The 22,225-nt window shown below is 35.6% G+C and overlaps 2 protein-coding genes across 3 annotated transcripts; both read left to right on the forward strand.

Moving 5' to 3' along the window:
- Positions 1-416: 416 nt before the first annotated feature.
- Positions 417-20,246, forward strand: LOC311170538 (olfactory receptor 8H1-like; the record flags this gene model as incomplete). 2 transcript variants are annotated; one of them, XM_084232949.1, is made up of 2 exons in its annotated part: positions 417-488; positions 19,371-20,246. In XM_084232949.1, the coding sequence occupies 2 exons, from the start codon at positions 417-419 to the stop codon at positions 20,244-20,246; spliced, it is 948 nt and encodes a 315-aa protein (XP_084089075.1). The 2 variants fall into 2 exon arrangements, with proteins under 2 accessions (XP_084089075.1, XP_084089074.1); XM_084232948.1 differs by lacking the exon at positions 19,371-20,246 and having other exon boundaries at positions 417-1,364.
- On the forward strand, positions 5,691-6,638 carry LOC311170567 (olfactory receptor 8H1-like; the record flags this gene model as incomplete). The annotated part of the gene is made up of 1 exon (XM_084232968.1): positions 5,691-6,638. One exon carries the CDS (start codon positions 5,691-5,693, stop codon positions 6,636-6,638), a length of 948 nt encoding a protein of 315 aa, XP_084089094.1.
- Positions 20,247-22,225: the final 1,979 nt, after the last annotated feature.

Here is a 22,225-nt window from a genome sequence, read left to right on the forward strand (position 1 = left end):
CATAATGAGGAATACAGTATTTAAATATGTTCTATGGAGTCAGTCTAGCTAAGAACTCAGAGTCATCATTAAAATGCTCTGACTCAGGATCAATTTAATGAACTATGTCATTTTCCTTATCTAAAAGATATGACTAACAATAATATCTATGTCATAATATTCTCATGTGGAATGAATGCATTAAGAAAGGAAAACATTTAGAAAATAGTTTCATTCAATTAATATATCCTGCTTTCTTCCTACACTGGGCAAACAAATAATCATTTTTCATCATATCCTAGAAACCACCCTTTACTATCATACTGGAAACATTAAATTAATATACATATGCAAGATCATTCATGGAACACATTTTTGAAGTCATTTCTGCTATGTATGAACTCTGACTTATCGACAGGTAAAAGCAGTGGGGCACAATGCAGAGATGGAATAACACGGAGGTGCCTTACTTCATCCTTATGGGACTGACAGACGCTGAAGAAATCCAGCTGGTGCTCTTTGTGCTGTTTCTCCTCATATACCTGGTCACTGTGCTGGGGAATGCAGGGATGATAACTGTCATCCGCCTGGATGCTCAACTTCACACCCCCATGTATTTTTTCCTCAGTCACCTGTCTTTCATTGACCTCAGTTACTCAAACGTCACTACTCCTAAAACAATAGAGAACTTACTGACCTCCAACAAGAAGATTTCCTATGTGAATTGCTTCACCCAAATGTACTTTTTTATATTTTTGACTGGTGCCGAATGTTTTCTTCTCTCCTCCATGGCCTATGATCGCTATGTAGCCATCTGCAATCCTCTCCATTACCCAGTTGTCATGTCCACCAGACGCTGCTGCTCCCTCGTCTTCGGGTCCTATATAATAGGCTTTATAGATTCCTTAGTCACCGTGCTTGGCATGAAGAAATTGGACTTTTGCGACTCCATTGAAATCCATCATTTTTTCTGTGACACATCCCCAATTTTAGCCCTGTCTTGCACTGAAACCCAGGACACTGAACTCACGATTTTCATTTTGGCGGGCTCCACCCTCTTGGTCTCTCTTATTATGCTGTCAACGTCTTATGTGTCCATTCTCTCCAGTATCCTGAAAATTAATTCTGCTTCAGGAAAGAGAAAAGCCTTCTCCACCTGTGCCTCTCATCTCTTGGCAGTCACCATTTTTTATGGCACTCTGATTTTCACTTATTTAAAACCAAGAAAATCCTACTCCTTGGGAAAGGATGAAGTGGCTTCTGTGTTTTATACTATTGTTATCCCTATGCTAAATCCCCTCATTTACAGTCTTCGCAACAAAGAAGTGAAAAATGCTGTCCTCAGACTCCTGCAGAAGAGAGAGGGCTCCAAGCACTTGAAATAGTGATGTTAAGGTTTAAAGCTTCTCCTTTTCTTCTTCCCTGTAGGATATTTTCTTAAGTACGCCTAAAGTATTGACCACTTTTATTTGCTTTCTTTTCTATGACCCATTTGTTACCTGACCAAATATGATCTTGGGTTTTGCAAGGATTATGATATCGTTAGAAGTCCATATTGTAATGGAAATCACAAAATAGATCCTATATTTACTTCTGAATTTAAGTGCAACTGTTTCAGAAAACGAAAACTGACTTCTTTTAAATTATACCAAACCATTTCCTTTACACAAGCTAATATCAAAGAATTTTATCATGGAAAATCTCCTTTGTTGCACTTTAAAAACAGCTTCAAAAATCATTTTAGTCCATTATATTCAGAGAATTGTAGCAGCATGACTATGTATTCTTGGTTTTCAACCAAGCCCTGGACTTAAATCTACATCTGCTGAACTTTTTAGCTATAAAAGCTTCAGTAATCCACCCAACTTTTAGCCTCAGTTTCTAAATCTGTACAAGTGAAATTATACTCACAGGTTCATAGAGTTTTTCTATAGATTAAACCAGATGATAGATGTAAAACATTGAAGGCATTTCTAGTAAATATTATAAATTATCACAATATTTCATTCTTGTAATTTTTAATGCACATATCTAATGAACTTTCATTTTTTAATAATTACCTTTGATCGATTCAATTGACAATCACACAAACAGATAAAAAGAAAAATCTCAAGGCTTCACAAATTTGGACTTTTAATGGTGTGATAACATTAGGAAAAATGGAAAAGATTGAAAAAATATAGGGAACTAGAACTGTCCTAACAGTTACTGACAGCTTATTATCCATTCTTTAGTTAAGTATGTGTACATTGACATTGCATGTATAAATAAAATTTCTGGTCTGTCCTATATACTTTTTTGCAACTTTCTTATATACTTGAAAGTTTAGTTTTTTTAAATTCCTTTGTCACTGAAACATTGTAAGATGAATGCCTTTCCAGTGCATGAAAACAATCAAAACTCCCATATTGCTTTGCTAAGGATCCAAAGTGGTGTACACACATCAATTAAAATTCTGCATGTAATAAAATATCTTTGGTTTCTACTGAAAAAACATTTATCAATGCAGTCCAACCTTTCTATGACACACTAACAGCTTCAGTCACTGAAGTTTGTTGAAATTCTGTACATTTTAAAACACATTTGCCTTTCTCCTTGTTTCTGAGTTTTTTTATGTTCTTTACAAGTAAATTATTCAAATGAATGCTTCACTCATTGTTTTACCTTTTCAAACAGAGAAAAGTTGTAAAGCTAGGAATTGATGAGAAATTTAGATTATGTGCCCACCGTTAACTGTAGTCATGGAGAGTGCTCAATTTCCCTTCATTCAAAAGACTTTGATAGGAAAGAACTAACAAAGGATCAGACTAAACCCAAATAAACTCTAGAAATTTTACTGGAGAATTGAGGCTACTACAGGGCTGCAAAGATGGGGTTAGAGACATAAGTGGGAGGGGTCCAATGGTCTAGGGTAGAGGGTAATTTCATGGTGGGAGTGGTTGGTCATTACAGCTGAGGAGCGGTCAACCTATTCCCCTAAATCATCTACAGTGCTGTAAACGTATGGTATCTAAGTATGGTATCTAAAAATATACGGTTTTCTCTACATAATCTGGTATGGCTGTTTTTCGTCTTAACACTCCAACTTCAGTGCATCTTATTCTTAGTTATTTCTAAAATCTATTTTATAAGGTTTTTATATTATTTAAATTTTATTAAAGAAGGTAATTTTCCATATTTCTTGTGTTTGATTTCTGTTTTGTTTATACTTCTGTATGGTTACTGGATTATTGTTTTCATTCAGCCTATAATGAGTCTTGTACATGTTTGTATTAAAAATTTGAATTGCCTCAGTAAATGATAATGTAATTATGTGATTGGCTTGAGTCACAACTGATCTCTTCCAAGTAAAAGTTAGGATGCTGACATCCACACCACATGTTATATTAATTTCATATTAAATACCATTTAACATTATTATTTAATTTTATCTGGACATTCATGGTGTTTAGACTTTATATTTATTCATGTATTATTTATAACATAATCATTATTTGTTATTTTATGATAAATAATTGACAACTTTTTTCAGTACTATGATTTTGGCTTATTTATCATCTTGTGTATGAATGAATTATTTTGTATATTTGTACACTTTTATATTTTTGTGACTTTTTATGATGTATTTTTCAACTTGCTTTCATTTATACCTATTTCTGTGATGAGGTAATGTATCCTGCTGGTTTATGATTGGAAAGATAATCATCAGAGTCAATGCTCCTGGAGACAGACTAACTTTAGTCAATGCTTCATTAAGATACCCTGATCTCTTTATAATGTTGTATAGAAAACACTTATATCATGTTATTGCATATGTGTAGCACGATCTATGTCAATATTAAATTTCTGCATTTCTACTTTAATTTCACTGTTATATCAGTTTGGATCATATTTATATGAGATGTGATTTGTTGTAATTTAAGACATAATAGTCAGGTATTTAATGCAAAGCCAAAATGGTATTTAATATAATGTGATAACAACATTAACAGCTGTATTTTTAAATTAATATATAATAGTCATAATAATATATTCTGCTGTGCACTTATGTCCTACAATATACTAAAATGTTTAGATGTGCATTGAAATACTTAATCTTCTTCAGAAGACTCTCTGGCAGGTACTAGGAATACAGATGTTAATTGCACTAATGATTAGTCATCTTTCACAGTTCTGCAAATTCTTAGGAATGACACTGGAATTTTCTCTATTTCTCATATACCTCATTGCCAAAGCATCACCATATCATTTCTTTGGAGTATAATTGTTTGATGATTTCAAAATAGATAATTAGAAATATTTTCTTCACTGATTTTTCAAAAAATTGAGACTCCACAATACAAGACCAAACCAAGCTCTTCATTAGTAGGTTTCTAAGGGACAAGGCAACTATTTCCCCAAAATTTAGAGTCTTTGAGCTTTTGTCCTTGGAAGAAGGCCAAGCAGCCTTTTTTGGAAATTGGTCCCTCAAGGATGACCAAACACTGCATCATCACTTTCCCCAATATATGAGGTGCCCTGGATCATCACAATGAGAGAAAAGGCCACCCTGCTCTGTTCTATTCTTAGTAGCTCCCTAATATTCTTTAGACATCAATCACAGCCAGCAAACTTCAACTTGACCAGGACCTTGAAAAATTCCTAGATTAATTTATTATTATATCAGTATAAAAAATACATGGCCAAATATATAAAAAGAACTTATCTCAAAGAAAACATATATCACAGAAATTTTAGACTCAAATGGTTTTCGTATTTTATTTGTGAGGAACAATTTACATTCAACTATTTCTACACTGATACATTGGAAGAAGTTTCTTGTCTTTATAACCGACTTTGAATCACAGTAAGTACTACTCTCGAAATTACGGATTTAGTTGATCAAATGAAATGACACCTATGGGATGACTATGCACACACATTATTAAGACTTAACCCTAGGTGATGCCTGTACCTGGGGAGACAGAAAAATGGAGTTGACGGGATCAAGGCTCCAAACAATGTTCTTACATTAGTAATATAATCTGGGGCAGCTTTTGATATTCAAGGATCAAATTCTGAAAACATTGTTTCTTCTGGAAATTGGTACTGATATTAATTAGTGTTAATTACTCTAAAAAACCCATGGAACTCATTTAAGCTTGATATTTATCATGAATATAAAATAATGTTAGAAGCAGTGGGAAAGTTAATGACTCCTAACACTGCATTTCTATCATTGTTTTACATATGCATATTATTTTATAGACTTGATGAATTAATCATGATGAGGAATATGATATTTGATTATCTTCTGTGGGGTCAGTTTCTCTTGGAGACTCAAAGATCATCTTTTAACAGTTCTGACTCAAGATAAATTCTTGAACTATGTCTTTTTCCTCACCTAAAAGATATGGCTAACAGTAATATCTATGGTATAATATTTCATGTAGAATAAATTCATTAAGAAAGAAAGAATTTAAAAACTGTCAGTTTCTTTCCATTTAAAATATCCAGTTTTATTATAGCTTGTCAATTATCAATACACTCATTTATGTACTGGTTAAAAAATTCATTTTTCTACATCATATCCTATATACAACCAGTTATTATCAAACTAGGAACATTAAATTAATATACATATGCAAGATCATGCATAGGAACACATTTTTGAAGTCATTTCAGCTAAGCATGAACTCTGACTTCTCAACAGGTAAAAACAGTGGAGCACAATGCAAAGAAGAAATAACACGGAGGTGCTTTACTTCATACTTATGGGATTGACAGATGCTGAAGACATCCAGCTGGTGCTCTTTGTGCTGTTTCTCCTCATATACTTGGTCACTGTGCTGGGGAATGTGGGGATGATAACGGTCATCCGCCTGGATGCCCAACTTCACACCCCCATGTATTTTTTCCTCAGTCACCTGTCTTTCATTGACCTCAGTTATTCAACTGTCATCACTCCTAGAACAATAGAGAAATTACTGACCGCCAACAAGAAGATTTCCTATGAGAATTGCTTCACCCAAATGTACTTTTTTATCTTTTTCGGTGGTGCTGAATGTTTTCTTCTCTCTTCCATGGCCTATGATCGCTATGTAGCCATCTGCAATCCTCTCCACTATCCAGTTGTTATGTCTCCAAAACGCTGCTGGTCCCTTATCTTTGGGGCCTATGTAGTAGGTTTTATAGATTCTTTGGTCAATGAGGTTTGCATGAGGAGATTGCATTTCTGCAACTCCAATGTAATCCATCATTTTTTCTGTGACACATCCCCAATTTTAGCCCTGTCTTGCACTGAAACCCAGGGCACTCAAATCATGATTTTCATTTTTGCTGGCTCCACACTCATGTTCTCTCTTATCACGATATCAGTGTCCTATGTGTCCATTCTCTCCACTATCTTGAAAATTAATTCTGCTTCAGGAAAGAGAAAAGCCTTCTCCACCTGTGCCTCACATCTCACGGCTGTCACCATCTTTTATGGCACCATGATCTTCACTTATTTAAAACCAAGTAAGTCCTACTCCTTGGGAAAGGATCAGGTGGCTTCTGTGTTTTATACAATTGTGACCCCCATGCTGAATCCCCTCATTTATAGTCTTCGTAACAAAGAAGTGAAAAATGCTGTCCTTAGACTCCTGCAGAAGAAAGAGGGCTCCAGGCACTTGAAATAGTGATGCTGAGCTACTAAGCTCCTCTTTCCCTTCTGCCCTGTAGGATATTTTCTTAAGGTCTCTGATACTTTAAGATATCTTTCATTTGTTTTTGTTTCTGTACCTGTTTCTTGACCAAATATGGTTTGGGCATTCAAGCATTATGTCCTTAGACAGTCATATTTTAATGAAAACCATGAAGTAGATTTTATATTTATGGTCTCAATTTTATGACAAATAATGCACAAAACAAGAAAAGAGTGTTGCCATCTTTTAATTTTTTTCTTGCCAATTCCCTTACATACATCAACGTTAGATTTTTTTATTATTATGCATAAGAACTCCTTTGTTGTCACAATAAGAACACCTTCAGAGATTATTTAATCCTTTGCATTCAGAAGAATTATAGCAGAGTGACTATGTACACTTGCTTTGGAACCAGCCACCAGGATTTATATCTATATCTGCTGACCTTTTTAGTTATAGAAGCTTCAATAAGTCAATCAACTTTTAGCCTCAGTTTCTAGATCTGTACAAAATAATAATAATCCTAGGTTCATAGATTTTTGTAAAGATTAAGCCAGATGTGGGCCTCCCTGGTGGTGCAAAGGGTTAAGACACAGCACTGTGAAGCTATCCGCAGCCACTGCAGCAGGAGTTCGATCCCTGGCTAGGGAGCTACCCACATGCACGACAGACCTCTCCTGTCTTGCCTGCTGCTCCCCTCAGCAGTATTTTTCAGTTAATCCACCTGTTCTTTTCCCCACTCTGTCTCTGTTCCTCTCACCCCCTGTACCTCTGGTCTGTACCCCAGTTCTTGTATGGGTAAAAAAATAAATCTTTGAAAAAAAAAGATTAAGCCAGATGATCAATGTCAAATATTGAAGGTATTTCTAATAAATATTGTCCATTATCATAAGACTTCATTCTTACAATTTTAATGCACATTTCTAATGAATTTCACTTGTTTTTTTATAAATTACCTGTAATTAATTTAATTGACAGGCACAAAAAGTGAAAAATGAAAATCTCAAGGCCTCACTAATTTGCACTTTTAATGGTATGTTAATATTGGAGGAAATGGAAAATATTGAAGAATGTAAGGAAATAAGAATATAGTAACAGTTACTGACAGCTAATTTTCCATTCTTTAGTTAAGCATGTTTGCGTAGACATTGCATGTATAAGTAAAATTTCTGGTCGGTCCTATGTACATTTTTGCAACTTTCTGATATACTTGAATGTTCATATTTTTTTAATTCCTTTGTTATTGAAACAGTGTAGGAGTGTAGGATGAATGCCTTCTTGGTGCAAGGAAACAATCAAGACTCCCATATCACATTGCTAAGGACCTGAAGTGCTGTACACACAGAAATTTAAAAATCTGCATGTAGAAACAATTGTGGTTTCTACCTGAAAAAACATTTATCAATACAATCCCAAACTTTCTGTGGCATATTAACAGCTTTAGTCACTGCCAATTTGTTGAAATTCTGTACATTAAAAAAAAACACTGCCTTTCTCTTGGTTTCTGAGGTTTGTTATGATCTTTACAAGTAAATTATTGAAATAAATCTTCATCATTGTTTTACCTTTTTTAACAGAGATAAAGTGTAAAGCTAGGAATTGACAATAAATTCAAATTATGTGGCCACGATTAACTTTATTGATGGAGAGAACTCAATTTCCCTTCACTTAAAAGCTTTTATCTACAAGAAAAAAATATCAAAGTTTCAACCTAAATCCAAATAAACTCTAGAAATTCACAGAATTGCAGAATCCTGCAGAATGAGGCTGCTAGAGGGACTGCAAAGATGGGGCAGATACATAGTTGGCAGAAAGCCCAGTGGTCTAGGGTAGAGGGGTCCGTCATCATGGGGGTGGTTGGTGACATAAAACTGAGGCGCTATGAACCTATTCCCCTAAATCATCTACAGTCTTGTAAGCCGATGGTACGTAAATAAATAAATAGAATTGTAAAAACATACAGGTTTCTCTATATAATCTGGACTGGCTGATTTTTGTTGCAATACTCAAACTTCAGAGTATGTCATTCTTATGGTTATTTCTGATATCTATTTTAAAAGGTGTTTATATTATTTAAAGAAGGTAATTTTCCACTTTGATGGTATTTGATTTTTATTTTGTTTAAACTATTGTAATGGTCACTGGGTATATTGTTTTCATTCAGCCTGAAATAGGTCCTGTGCATGTTTGTATTTTGCATAAGAATTGCTCCAGTAAGTGATTGTGTAATGATCTGATTGGCTTGAGTCACAACTGAAATCTCTTACTGGTTACAGTTAGGATATTGATATCCACATAACATTATATTACTTTATTTTAAAAATCTCTTCTATTAAATACCAGTTAATATTATCATGACTTATTTTTATGTGGACATCCATGGTGTCGTCTCTATATTTATTCATATTAGTATATATTTTTGTTTGAAAATAGAGATACATATTTGACAAACACTCATTGCTCAATAATGTGATTTTGGCTCATTTCTTATCTTGTATTTGTAATGCATTATTTTCTCATTTGTACACATTTACAATTTTGTGACTTCTTTTATGAACTGTTTTTCATATTGCTTTCATTTCGACTTTTTCTGTAATGAGTAAATGTGTCCTGCTGCATTGTGTTTTCAAAGGTAATCAACAGAACCAAATCTCCTCTAGACAGAACTTAACTTAAAGCAATGCTTAATTAAGATACCCTGTTCTCTTTATAATGTTGTATAGAAAACACATGTAATGTATGTTACTGCATATGCATATCAAGATCTATGACAATATTTAACTTCTGCATTTCTTCTATAATTCTCTTGCTATATCAGTCCTTATCATATTTTATGTGAGATGTGACTCGCTGTAATTAAGACATAATATTCTAATATCTGGTGCCAAGCCAAAATGGTATTTATTTGATCACATAAAATATGAAGACCTGTGTTTTTCCCTTGATATATAATAACAGTAAGAATATATTCTGTGAGCACTTATGTCCTACAATACTCTAAAAAGTTTAAATGTGCATTATAGAACTTTAGCTTCATCAGGAGATTCTCAGATAGCTACGAGCAATACAAATGTTAATCACATTAATGAATAATCATTTTTCTTCACTCAGCAAATTCTTAAAAGTGATTCTGGAATTTTCACTTTATCTCACATGCTGCCTAGTCAATCCATCAGCATATCATATTGATTCTAGATACAGAATGTATTTGGAGTATAATTGCTTATCAATTATACAAATTATCCCTCTTTCTTGCTTCGTTTGTTTTCATATAAGTTATCTCCAGCTAACATTTATTTTTTTTTTTTTTTTTTTTTTTTTTTCTCGCTCAAATTTTTATTTCACTTTTTTTTTTTTTTAAATAAATTTTATTGTTATATTCCCCATACAATTGCAACCCCCCCATTCTGACCCCAATCCCTCCCCTCCCGCCCCCCTAAAAGTGTCTCTGGTTCATAGTTTTTTGTTGATTTTGATTTTCACTATCTTATAGTTATTCATTTTCCTGGTCCCTTATTTAAGTTTTCTAGATTCCTGCTATGAGTGAGACCATCCGGTATTTTTCTTTTTCTTTTTGGCTTATTTCGCTGAGCATGATCCCTTCCAGCGCCATCCATGTTGCTGCAAATTGCATGTGTTTATCTTTTTTGAATGCTGAGTAATATTCCATGGTATATATGTACCACATCTTCTTGATCCAGTCATCTATTTTTGGGCATTTGGGCTGTTTCCAAAGCTTAGCTATTGTAAACAGTGCTGCTATAAACATAGGGGTGCAGGTGTTCTTTGGAATTGATGTTTCTGTGTCCTTTGGGTAAATACCTAGGAGTGGAATTGCTGGATCATATGGAAGCTCTATGTTTAGTAGGTCCAGAAATCTCCACACAGCTTTCCACAGTGGTTGGACCAGTTTGCACTCCCACCAACAGTGCAGAAGAGTTCCTTTTTCTCCACACCCTCGCCAACATTTGTTGTTGCTAGTTTTTTTAATATGTGCCATTCTCACTGGTGTAAGATGGTATCTCATGGTAGTTTTGATTTGCATTTCCCTGATGACAAGTGATGTTGAACATTTTTTCATATGCCTGTTGGCCATTTGCATTTCCTCTTCAGAGAAGTTTCTTTTAAGCTCTTCTGCCCATTTTTTGACTGGATTATTTTCTTTGTTGTTGTTGAGTCTCATCAGCTCTTTGCAGATTTTTGTGATCAGTCCTTTATCATTAGTGTTGGGTGCAAAAATGTTCTCCCAGTTGGTGGGGTTTCTCTTTGTTTTTGTTATTGTCTCTTTTGCTGTGCAAAAGCTCTTTAATTTGATGTAGTCCCAGCTGTTTATCTTTGCCTTCACTATCACTGCTTTGGGTGATGTGTCTGTAAAGATGTCTTTGATGTGCAAATCACGTAGTGTTTCGCCTATATTTCCTTCTATATATTTTATGGTTTCAGGTCTTATGTCTAGTTCTTTAATCCATTTTGAGTTGATTTTTGTGTATGGTGTGAGGTGGTGGTCAAGCTTCATTCTTTTGCATGTAGCGACCCAGTTTTCCCAGCACCATTTATTGAACAAACTTTCTTTGCTCCAATGCATATTCTTTGCTCCTTTGTCAAAGATTAGTTGACCATAAATCTGTGGGTTTACTTCTGGATTTTCTATTCGATTCCATTGGTCTGTATGTCTGTTCTTGTTCCAATACCATGCAGTTTTGATGATTATGGCTTTGTAGTATAGTTTGAAGTCTGGGAGTCTGATGCCTCCATTCCCTTCTTTTTTTTTCAGGAGAGCTTTGGCTATTCGGGGTTTTTTGTGATTCCATATGAATTTCATCAATAATTGTTCTATTTCTTTGAAGAATGACATTGAAATTTTGATTGGAATAGCATTGAATCTGTATATTGCTTTTGGAAGGATGGCCATTTTAATAATGTTTATTCTTCCAATCCATGAGCAGGGGATGTCTCTCCATTTCTTTGTGTCTTCTTCTATTTCTTTTAACAGTGTTTTATAGTTTTCTTTGTATAGGTCCTTTACCTCTTTTGTTAGATTTATTCCCAAATATTTGATTTTTTTTGTTTCAATAACAAAAGGGATGGTCTTTTTGATTTCTTCTTCTTCAGATTTATTGTTTGTGTATAGGAAGGCTACTGACTTTTGCGTGTTGATTTTGTATCCTGCCACTTTACTGAACTGATTGATGAGTTGAATTAGCTTTTCTGTGGAGTTTTTGGGGTTCTCTATATATAATATCATATCGTCTGCAAATAGTGATAGTTTGACTTCTTCTTTTCCTATTTGGATTCCTTGGATGTCTTTCTCTTGTCTTATTGCCCTGGCTAGGACTTCCAGTATTATATTGAAAAGCAATGGTGAGAGTGGACATCCTTGTCTTGTTCCAGATCTTAATGGAATTGCTTTCAGCTTTTCACCATTGAGAATGATACTGGCTGTTGGCTTGTCATAGATGGCCTTTATGATGTTGAGGTATGTTCCTTGTATCCCAAGAATTTCAAGGGCTTTTATCATGAATGGGTGTTGCACTTTGTCGAAAGCTTTCTCAGCATCTATTGATATTATCATATGGTTTTTATATTTCTTTTTGTTGATGTGTTGGATAACGTTGATTGATTTTCGGATGTTAAACCATCCTTGTGCCCCTGGAATGAATCCAACTTGGTCGTGGTGAATTATCTTATGGATACATTGTTGGATTCTGATAGCTAAAATTTTATTGAGGATTTTTGCATCAGTGTTCATTAGGGAGATTGGCCTGTAGTTTTCCTTTTTTGTGTTGTCCTTGTTCGGTTTTGGTATTAGTGTAATGTTGGCTTCATAAAACGTGTTTGGTATTGTCCCTTCCTTCTCAATTTTTTGGAAGAGTTTGTGAAGGATAGGCACTAATTCGTCTCTGAATGTTTGGTAGAATTCATTTGTAAATCCATCAGGTCCTGGGCTTTTGTTTTTGGGGAGGTTTTTTATTACCATTTCAATTTCGCTAATTGTAATTGGTCTGTTTAGGTGTTCTATTTCTTCTTTATCTAGCTTTGGGTGATTGTAGAGTTGTAGGAATTTGTCCATCTCCTCTAGATTGTTGAACTTGTTTCCATATAACTGTTCATAGTAGTTACTGATTATTCTTTTGATTTCTGCTGTGTCCGTTGTGATTTCTCCTCTTTCATTGATGATCCTGTTTATTTGTGCTTTCTCCCTTTTTTCCTTTGTGAGCCTGGCTAGGGGTTTGTCTATTTTATTGATTTTTTCAAAGAACCAGCTCTTGGTTTCATTGATCTTTTGGATTGTTTTTTTAGTTTCAATTTCATTTATTTCTGCTTTGGTTTTTATTATTTCTTTTCTTCTACTGGTTTTGGGGTTTTTTTGTTGTTCTTTTTCTAGATCTTTGAGCTTCGAGATTAGGTTGTTTCTTTGCGTTCTTTCTTGTTTCTTGATGTGAGCTTCTATTGCTATATATTTTCCTCTTATTACTGCTTTTGCTGCATCCCATACATTTAGGATATTGGTGTCCTCCTTGTCGTTCAATTCAAAAAATTTTTTAATTTCTTCTTTGATCTCCTCATTAGTCCAATGGTCTTCCAGTAGTGTGTTTTTTAATCTCCATGAGGTAGGAAAGTTCCTTGCCTTCTTTTTATGGTTTATTTCTAGTTTGATGCCTTCATGGTCAGAAAAGATGGTTGATATGATTTCAATCTTGGTGTATCTGTTGATGTTTGTCTTGTGCCCCAGTATGTGATCGATCCTGGAGAATGATCCGTGTGCGCTTGAGAAAAATGTGTACTCCGTTTTTTGGGGGTTTAGTGTTCTATAGATGTCTGTTAAGCCCAATTGCTCTAGGTCCTTATTTAGAGCTTTAGTTTCTTTACTTATTTTTTGTCTTGTTGATCTATCCATTGTTGATAGTGGTGTGTTGAAGTCTCCCACTACGTATGTGTTTTCTCTGATGTCTGTTTTCAGAGAGGACAACAGTTGTCTGATATATTTTGGTGCTCCTTCGTTTGGTGAGTATATGTTAATGAGTGTTATTTCTTCTTGAAGTATTGTCCCCTTGATCATAATGTAGTGGCCCTTGGGGTCTCTTTTTATCTTTTTGAGTTTGAAATCTGTTTTATCTGATATAAGTATAGCTGTTCCTGCTTTCTTTTTTGGTCCATTTGCTTGTAGGATTGTTTTCCATCCTTTAACTTTGAGCCTATTTTTATCTTTTGTAGCTAAATGTGTTTCCTGGAGACAGCAAAAGGTTGGGTTTTGTTTCTTAATCCAGGCTGCAACTCTGTGTCTTTTTATTGAAGAGTTTAGTCCATTTACATTCAGAGTTATTATTGATATGTTAACATCTGTATTTGCCATTGTGTTTGTCTTTCCTTTGATTTTATTTATTTATTCTTTTAATAACTTTTTTTTTTGGCCTTCTTTCATTGTTATTCGTCCCTCTGAGGTTCTGGCTTTAGGACTCCTTGTAGTATTTTTTGGAGTGGGGGTTTAGTTGCAATGAAATTCCGGAGTTTCTGTTTGTCTGGGAAGGTCCATATTCTTTCTTCAAAGAGGAAGGAGAGCTTTGCGGGATAGAGTATTCTTGGTTGGCATCTGTTTTCTTGGAGTCTGTTGACTATGTCCCTCCACTCTCTCCTTGCCCGTAGTGTTTCTTCGGAGAAGTCTGATGTCAGCCTGATTGGTTTTCCTTTGAATGTTATCTGTTTCTTCCCTCTTGCCAGCTTCATTATTTTTTCCTTGTCCTGGATTCTTGGGAGCTTTACTATTATGTGTCTTGCTGTATTTTTCCTTTCGTCGTGGAAGTTTGGTGTTCTTCTTGCTTCTTGTATATCAATTTTCAGCTCCTTCTTCACATTTGGGAAGTTCTCTTCAATTATCTCTTTGAATATTTTCTCTGTTCCTACATCTCTCTCCTCTCCTTCTGGTATTCCTATAACTCTTATATTTCCTTTCCTCATGGAGTCAGATAGTTCCCGAAGTCTTTCTTCGTTCTTTTTCCTTCGTACTTCTCTTTCCTTTTCTGTTTTGGTTCTTTTTATTTCTATGTCTTCAAGATTACTTATTCGTTCTTCCATTTCATCTATTCTGCTTTCATTGCTTTTCCCAGAATTCTTTAGTTCTTCCATTAATTCTTTGATCTCCTGCATTTCTTTTACTTCCCTCTTTAGGGACTCAATTTCTTTCTTCTGACCATTGTTTTCCCTCTCTAGGGACTCAATTGCATTCTTCTGATCGTTGATTATTTTTCCCTTATCATTGTTTTCCTTTATGACTTCTGTTAGTTTTTTAATCACGGCAATTTTAAATTCTCTTTCTGGAAGGCTCAGAAATTCTTCCAAGTTATTGTCTTTGCAATCTGGGGGCTGGCTTTCTTTTTGTGGTGTGCTTTTTCTCTGGAGAGTTGCTAGGTTGCGTGTGGTTCTTCTCTTCCCTACTGTCTGTTTTCTAATTTGCCGTATGCGTTGGGACACTGTGTAGTTGGGACTGGCCGGCATCTTGGGTGGGCTTCTCTGTTCCCCTCTGGTTCTTCCAGGAGTCATCTGTCAGTTTCAAGCAGTCTTTACTGGAGAAAGGTCCCTGTTCTAAAATGCCGATGTAGGGACACACTCCCCTGTGCGCCTGGTCTGCCCCGGCGGTGGGTTCCTGCTCCCCTCTGGGCTTGGACTGCAGGCCAGAGGGGGTCTGGCGTGGGCGAACTTCCCCCACTCACCTCTGGCTCCTGAGGAAGCCTTCTGCAGGTAGTCTTTACTGAAGAAATGTCCCTGTTCTAAAATGGTGATGTGGGACACACTCCCTGCGTGTCTGGTCTCAGGCACACTCTTCTGCGCACCTGGTCTGCCCCGGCTGTGGGTGCTCGCTCTCCCTGTGGGCTCAGACTACTTGTTCGGAGGGGGCCCGGTGTGGGCAAACTCCCCTCCAGCTAACATTTATTATATTTTGCTGATACTGGGCCTCCCCTGGTGGCGCAGCTGTTGAGTGCTGGGCTGCGAAGCAGCCCACAGCCTCTGCAGTGCCGGTTCGATCCCCAGCCTCCAGCAAGGGTCCCACATGGCACGACAGACCTCTCCTGCCACGCCCGCTGCTCCCCTCAGCAGTGTATTTCATCGGTCTGCCTGTTCTGTTCCCTGCTCTGGCTCTGGTGAATTCTCTCACCCTCCCATGCTTCTGACTGTACCCAGTGCTTGTATAAATAAATAAATAAATCTTTAGAGGAAAAAAAAATATTTTGCTGACACTTTCTGTTTGTTGTCATTCCCTTAACCTCCACTAACATGTAATGATCACAGAATTTTCTCACTTTGGTCAACACTGTATAACCAGCAACCAGAGCAGAGCCTCTGCGAATAAGATGACTGGATTTTATAGATGATGAAACTGAGACACAGAGTGAATAGACAATTAGATGCTCCTTTTTCTTATTGCTAACTTAGACCTGCCAGAAATTTTTTGAAGATTTCTCACCTTTATAGAGCCATTAGTTCATTTATAATTGGTTTTCTTCTCTTCTAAAGGGGATACATTGTGATAAGAGCTACTCTGTGTTAACATTGTTAAAATTTTATTTAACCTTAGCATTCACCTTTATGGATACCTTTAGATTACTCTGTGTTTTAAAGAGAATTTACTGCCTTTAAATGGATAAAAATAACCACAATGCTATTAAATATGATGCTAGTGATAATAATGAAGAGAGGGAAGAAAGACCATGGCCGCTTCAATTTAGTTTAAAGGACTCATACACTTACAATGGAATTGCGGTATGTTGGAAGTAAGGCTAAGCATATAATGGGGGATTTCTGTTACTTGGTTCTTGGCCTCTGCAAGGGCATTACAGAGTGGGAGGATCAAAGAAAAATGCAGATAACTTTGAGTGGGGACCAGCTAGCTCATCAGCGAGACCCAGCGGATAGATGGGCTGGGACTCAGTTGTGGAAAGAAACAAATCGACCAGCCTGTTGTAGCTTAGCTTGAATGTTGTTCATCTCTTGTCATTCTTGAATTTAAGCGTAATTTTGATAAATGCCAGTGCCCAGTCCATATATTTCCTGAGAAATGAGAAATGTATTTATTTTCCATGCTCAGGATGAGAAAATAACATAGGAAAATGTGCATCCTTGGAATCCAGTATGGTGTTGACTCAGGAATTTGAACACAATATGGTCCCTGAATGACAGACTTTGTTTACATTAGTGAAATGCATTCATATGAGGAGGTAACAAGGTGCAAATGACTTTGTGGAACATGACATGGAAATATGCAAGCTATGGTTTTGCTATAAATTACATGGTAATTGCCAGGCTAGTCAAATGTTATATTATAAAGTTAATTACCTGAAACTATTGCAGTTAATTAAGTCATGTGCTTATGAAGTTTAATTCTATGTATTTAAAGTGTATTTGATTCTGTATGTAAACATATTTATATACTATATATGTATGTATATTTGTAAATATCTATTTATATACACCAATATTCATATGTTGAAGATTTAGCTCCTGGTACTTCAGTATGTAATTCTAGTAATAGGGTTTTTGTGAAGGTAATTAACTTACAATTAGTTCTTAGAATGCCCCTTATCCAATGGGACTGGTGTCATGTGAGGAAAGGTTCACAGCACAAAAATATGGAGGGCTGTGGCCACCTCAACATACAAGAGAAAATGTCTACAAATAAGTGAAGGAGACACACCAGAAATCGGCCCTGATATCATATTGATCCCAGACTCTATACTGCAGAACATTGAGAGATAAATTGCTGTTGTTTAAGCTCCCGGTCTGTGATATTTGGTTACAACGATCCTGATATACTAACACTTTCAGTGTCAGCATAATGTGCACGTGTATTGACATGTGTGTGTGCAGGTGTATATATCAAAGTAAGTGAAGAAAGAGCAGAGGATGATAGAGTTGTCTTGGGTGTATGCAAACTGCTTAGGTTGAGGTGTGGTTACTATCTTTATATGAATATGTCTACTAAAATAAAATAGACACTATAAAATATGTGCTTTTATCATCTTGATTGTGAGACAAAGAACTCACAATCTTTATTTGTTTCAGTGTAATGGTCAGAGTGGAAGATACACTGTGTTGATGCACCAGCTGTCTATGCTCTGGTAAAGTCATAATATATTCACATTATAAAGTAAAATGATATTTCTCTATGGAAAATAAATCATTCCATCCTTGATGGTTTCAAAATAAAGTAATTAGGGTTGTATCTAGAAACATTTTCTTCATTGTCTTTGTCAAAATTTGAGACTCCACAATACAAGTCCACACCAGGCTCATCATTAGTTGGTTTCTAAGGGACAAGGCAACTATTTCCTCAAAACATAGAGTCCTTGGGTTTTTGTCCTTGGAAGCAGGCCAAACAACCTTCTTTCAAAATTAGTCCCTCAAGGATGACCAAACATTGCATCATCACCATCTCCAATATACAAGGCTCCCTGGAATCATCAGGATGAGAGACAACACCACCCTGCTCTGCTCTATTCTCAGTAGCCCCCTAATATTCTTTTGACATCAGTCACAGCCAGCAAACTTCTACTTAACCAGGGCCTTAACAAAATTCCTAGGTTAATTTATTATTATATCAGAATTAAAAAGAAATGCATGCCCACATATTTAAAAAGAACTTATCTCAAAGGAAACATTTACTATATTACAGAAATTTTAGACTCAAATGGTTCTTGTATTTTATTTGTGAGGAAAGATTTAGGTTGAACCATTTCTAGACTGATGCATTGGAAGAAGGTTTTTGTCTTTATAACTGACTTTGAATCACAGTAAGTATTACTCTCAAAATTACAGGGGTTGAGTGCATCAGATGAAATGATACCTGTGGGAAGAATATGCACATATGTCCTTAAGATGTGACTCTAGTGATGCCTGTTCTTCTGGAGACAGAAACATAGAGTTAATGGAATTAGGGTTTCCATGCAATCTTAACATGTTATAATATAATTTTAGCAGAATTAGATTTAAAATGGGAACCATTTCCCAATTTCTGAAAATTGGTACTAATATTAATTAGTGTTAATTATGCTAATAAACCTTACTGAAGTTCTTTAAGGTTTAGATTTGTTGTCATTAGACAAAATAAAATTTGAAGCAAAACATAAGTAAATTTTCCCTTAACACCATATTTCTATCATTATTTTATATATGAATATCATTTTTATAGGCGGATGGAATTAATCATGATGTGGAATACAGTATTTCAGTATGTTCTGTGGAGTCAGCCTATCTTTGGACTCACAAGGCCATCATCTAATAGCTGTGACTCAGGATAAATTTCTCAAATCACGCATGTCCTTTTCGTCATCTAAAAGACATGGCTAAGGGTAACACCCATGGCATAACATTGTCAGTGAAATAAATTCACTACAAAGTAAACATTTAGAGGAGTATCAGTTTCTTTCTCAAAAACGAATATAATTTGTTTTATTATATTCTGTCCAATCAATATACACCCATTTCTATAGTGAGCAAAAAAAAAATCATTTCCCCATCATATCCTGTATACCATCCATTATTATTAAATTAGAAACATTAAATTAATATACACATGCCAAATCATTCAAGGCAACACTTTTTTGTATCATTTCTGCTAAGTATGAACTCTGACTTCTCAACAGGTAAAAGCATAAGAGCATGATGCACAGAAAGAATAACACAAACGTGGCTGACTTCATCCTTGTGGGATTTACAGATGCTGAAGACATCCAGCTGGTGCTCTTTGTGCTGTTTCTCCTGATATACCTGGTCACTGTGCTGGGGAATGCAGGGATGATAACGGTCATCCGCCTGGATGCCCAACTTCACACCCCCATGTATTTTTTCCTCAGTCACCTGTCTTTCATTGACCTCAGTTACTCAAATGTTGTCACTCCTAAAACAATAGAAAACTTACTGACCTCCAACAAGAAGATTTCCTATGTGAATTGCTTCACCCAAATGTACTTTTTTATATTCTTGACTGGCGCTGAATGTTTTCTTCTCTCTTCCATGGCCTATGATCGCTATGTAGCCATCTGCAATCCTCTCCACTACCCGGTTGTCATGTCCACAAGACGCTGCTGCTCCTTCGTCTTCGGGTCCTATGTAGTAGGTTTTATGGATTCCTTAATAAATGAACTTTGCATGAGCAGATTGCAATTCTGCAACTCCAATGTAATCCATCATTTTTTCTGTGATGCATCCCCAATTTTAGCCCTATCTTGCACTGAAACCCAGGACACTGAACTCGTGATATTCGTTTTTGCTGGCTCCACACTCATGTTCTCTCTTATCACAATATCAGTGTCCTATGTGTCCATTCTCTCCACTATCTTGAAAATTAATTCTGCTTCAGGAAAGAGAAAAGCCTTCTCCACCTGTGCCTCGCATCTCTTGGCAATCACCATCTTTTATAGCACCATGATCTTCACTTATTTAAGGCCAAGTAAGTCCTACTCCTTGGGAAAGGATCAGGTGGCTTCCGTGTTTTACACTATTGTGACCCCCATGCTGAATCCCCTCATTTATAGTCTTCGCAACAAAGAAGTGAAAAATGCTGTCCTTAGACTCCTGCAGAAGAGAGAGGGCTCCAGGCACTTCAAATAACGACTCTGATCTTTAACGTTCTCTCTGAAACCATTGCCTCCTTTCATTTGCTTTTTTTGGGGATCCATCTGTTACTTGACCAAATATGATCTTGGGCCTTTCCTGAATTATGTCTTTAGAAATCCAATATTGTAATGGAAATCATAAATTAAGACTTATACTTATGGTCTACATTTAAATGCAACTGCTGTGCAAAATAAGAGAGTTTCATCTTTTAAATTATACTGTACCAATTTCTTTGTTAGGCTAATATCAAAGAATTTTATTATGGAAATGTCCATTGTTGGCATAATTGAAAACACTTCAGAATTCATTTAATTTATTATTATCAGAAGAATTGTACCAGAAAGAATATGAACATTTGTTGTGGAATCACGAGCCTCTATTTAGATCTAGATCTGCTTACCTTTTAGCTATAGAAACTTCAATATGTCACTCAACTTCTAGCCTCAGTGCCCTAAACTGTGTAAGATAAGTAATAATCCCAGGTTCCTAGAGTTTTTGTAGAGATTAAATCCAATGATGGATGTAACATATTTAAGGCATTTTTAATAAATCTGTCCATTATCATATGAAGACTTACATTCCTGCAATATTTATGTTTTTTAAGAACATTTTATAAATAGATTAAAGAACTAGACATAAGACCGGAAACCATAAAATATATAGAAGGAAATACAGGTGAACACTACATGACATACACCTCAGTAATATCTTTAAAGACACATCACCCAAAGCAGTGATAGTAAAGGCAAAGACAAACAGCTGGGACTACATCAAATAAAAATCAAAGTCAACAAACAACTATAAACCAGAGACACACTATGGAGGGGGGGTGAGGAGGGAGTAGAATCAAAACAAGGGGGGTGGGAATTGTATGGGGACTATAACCAAGATGAAAATGCGTACATTGTGCAAAAACAAAAAAAATATGTAAAAATATATAAAATAAAATAAGAACATTTTATAAATGCTATCCTCTCCACTACACAGTTTATGCAGTGTTTTATAAATCTCTTTTGATTAATTTAATATAAGCACACAAACAACTAAAAAGGAAATAAATATCTTAATGCTTCATAAATTTGGATTTGCTGGTAGATTTACCATTGGTGAAAACTTAGAAAATATTGAAAAAATAAGGAAATAGAAATGCCCTAGAATTACTGACTGCATAGTGTCTTTACTTTTATATAGATGAAGTTATGTGGGTTTTGCATATATAAGTAAAACTCCTGGTGTTTCTAATATATTTTTTGCACCTTTTGTATACTTGCAAATTAAAATTTGTTATATCCTTTGTCATTGAAACATTGTGAGATGAATGTGTTCCCTGTCGTCAATGAGATATATATATATATATATATATATATATATATATGATTGTGTGTGATATATTTGTGTGTGATATATTTATAACATGATCTTTAGGACAAAGCCCAAATTCTAAAGTAAACATATATATAGCAATTCTAAATGCACCTAATAAAACTATAAAATAAAATATATTTTTTACATTTTTAATTTTTTTTTAATAGAGAGGCATGTTTTATTTATTTATTTGTTTGTTTTGTTTATACATGCACTGGGTACAGTCAGAAGCACAGGAGGGTGAGAGAATTCACCAGAGCCAGAGCAGGGAGCAGAGCAGACAGAAGGACCGAAATACACTGCTGAGGGGAGCAGCAGGAGGCAGGAGAGGTTTGTGCGCCTTGTGGGACCCTCTTCTGGTGGCCGGGGAGCAGCCGGGGATCAAACCAGCTTCGCAGGCACCGCGGGCAGCTTCGCAACCCAGCGCTCAACCGCTGCGCCACCGGGGAGGCCCTTTTTTCACATTTTTAAAAAAGAAATATAGGACAAATTATTTCAGAATGATAGAATTAAAAGTAAGGGCAAAATGCTTTATTTGGAAACATTCAAAATTAGAGAAGTACTATTAGCTGAATGCAAGACACTTTCCTGTCTAGTCCCTATGTGCA

This window comes from Talpa europaea (assembly GCF_964194135.1).
Source record: "Talpa europaea genome assembly, chromosome: 1".
In the NCBI taxonomy this organism is placed as follows: domain Eukaryota; kingdom Metazoa; phylum Chordata; class Mammalia; order Eulipotyphla; family Talpidae; genus Talpa; species Talpa europaea.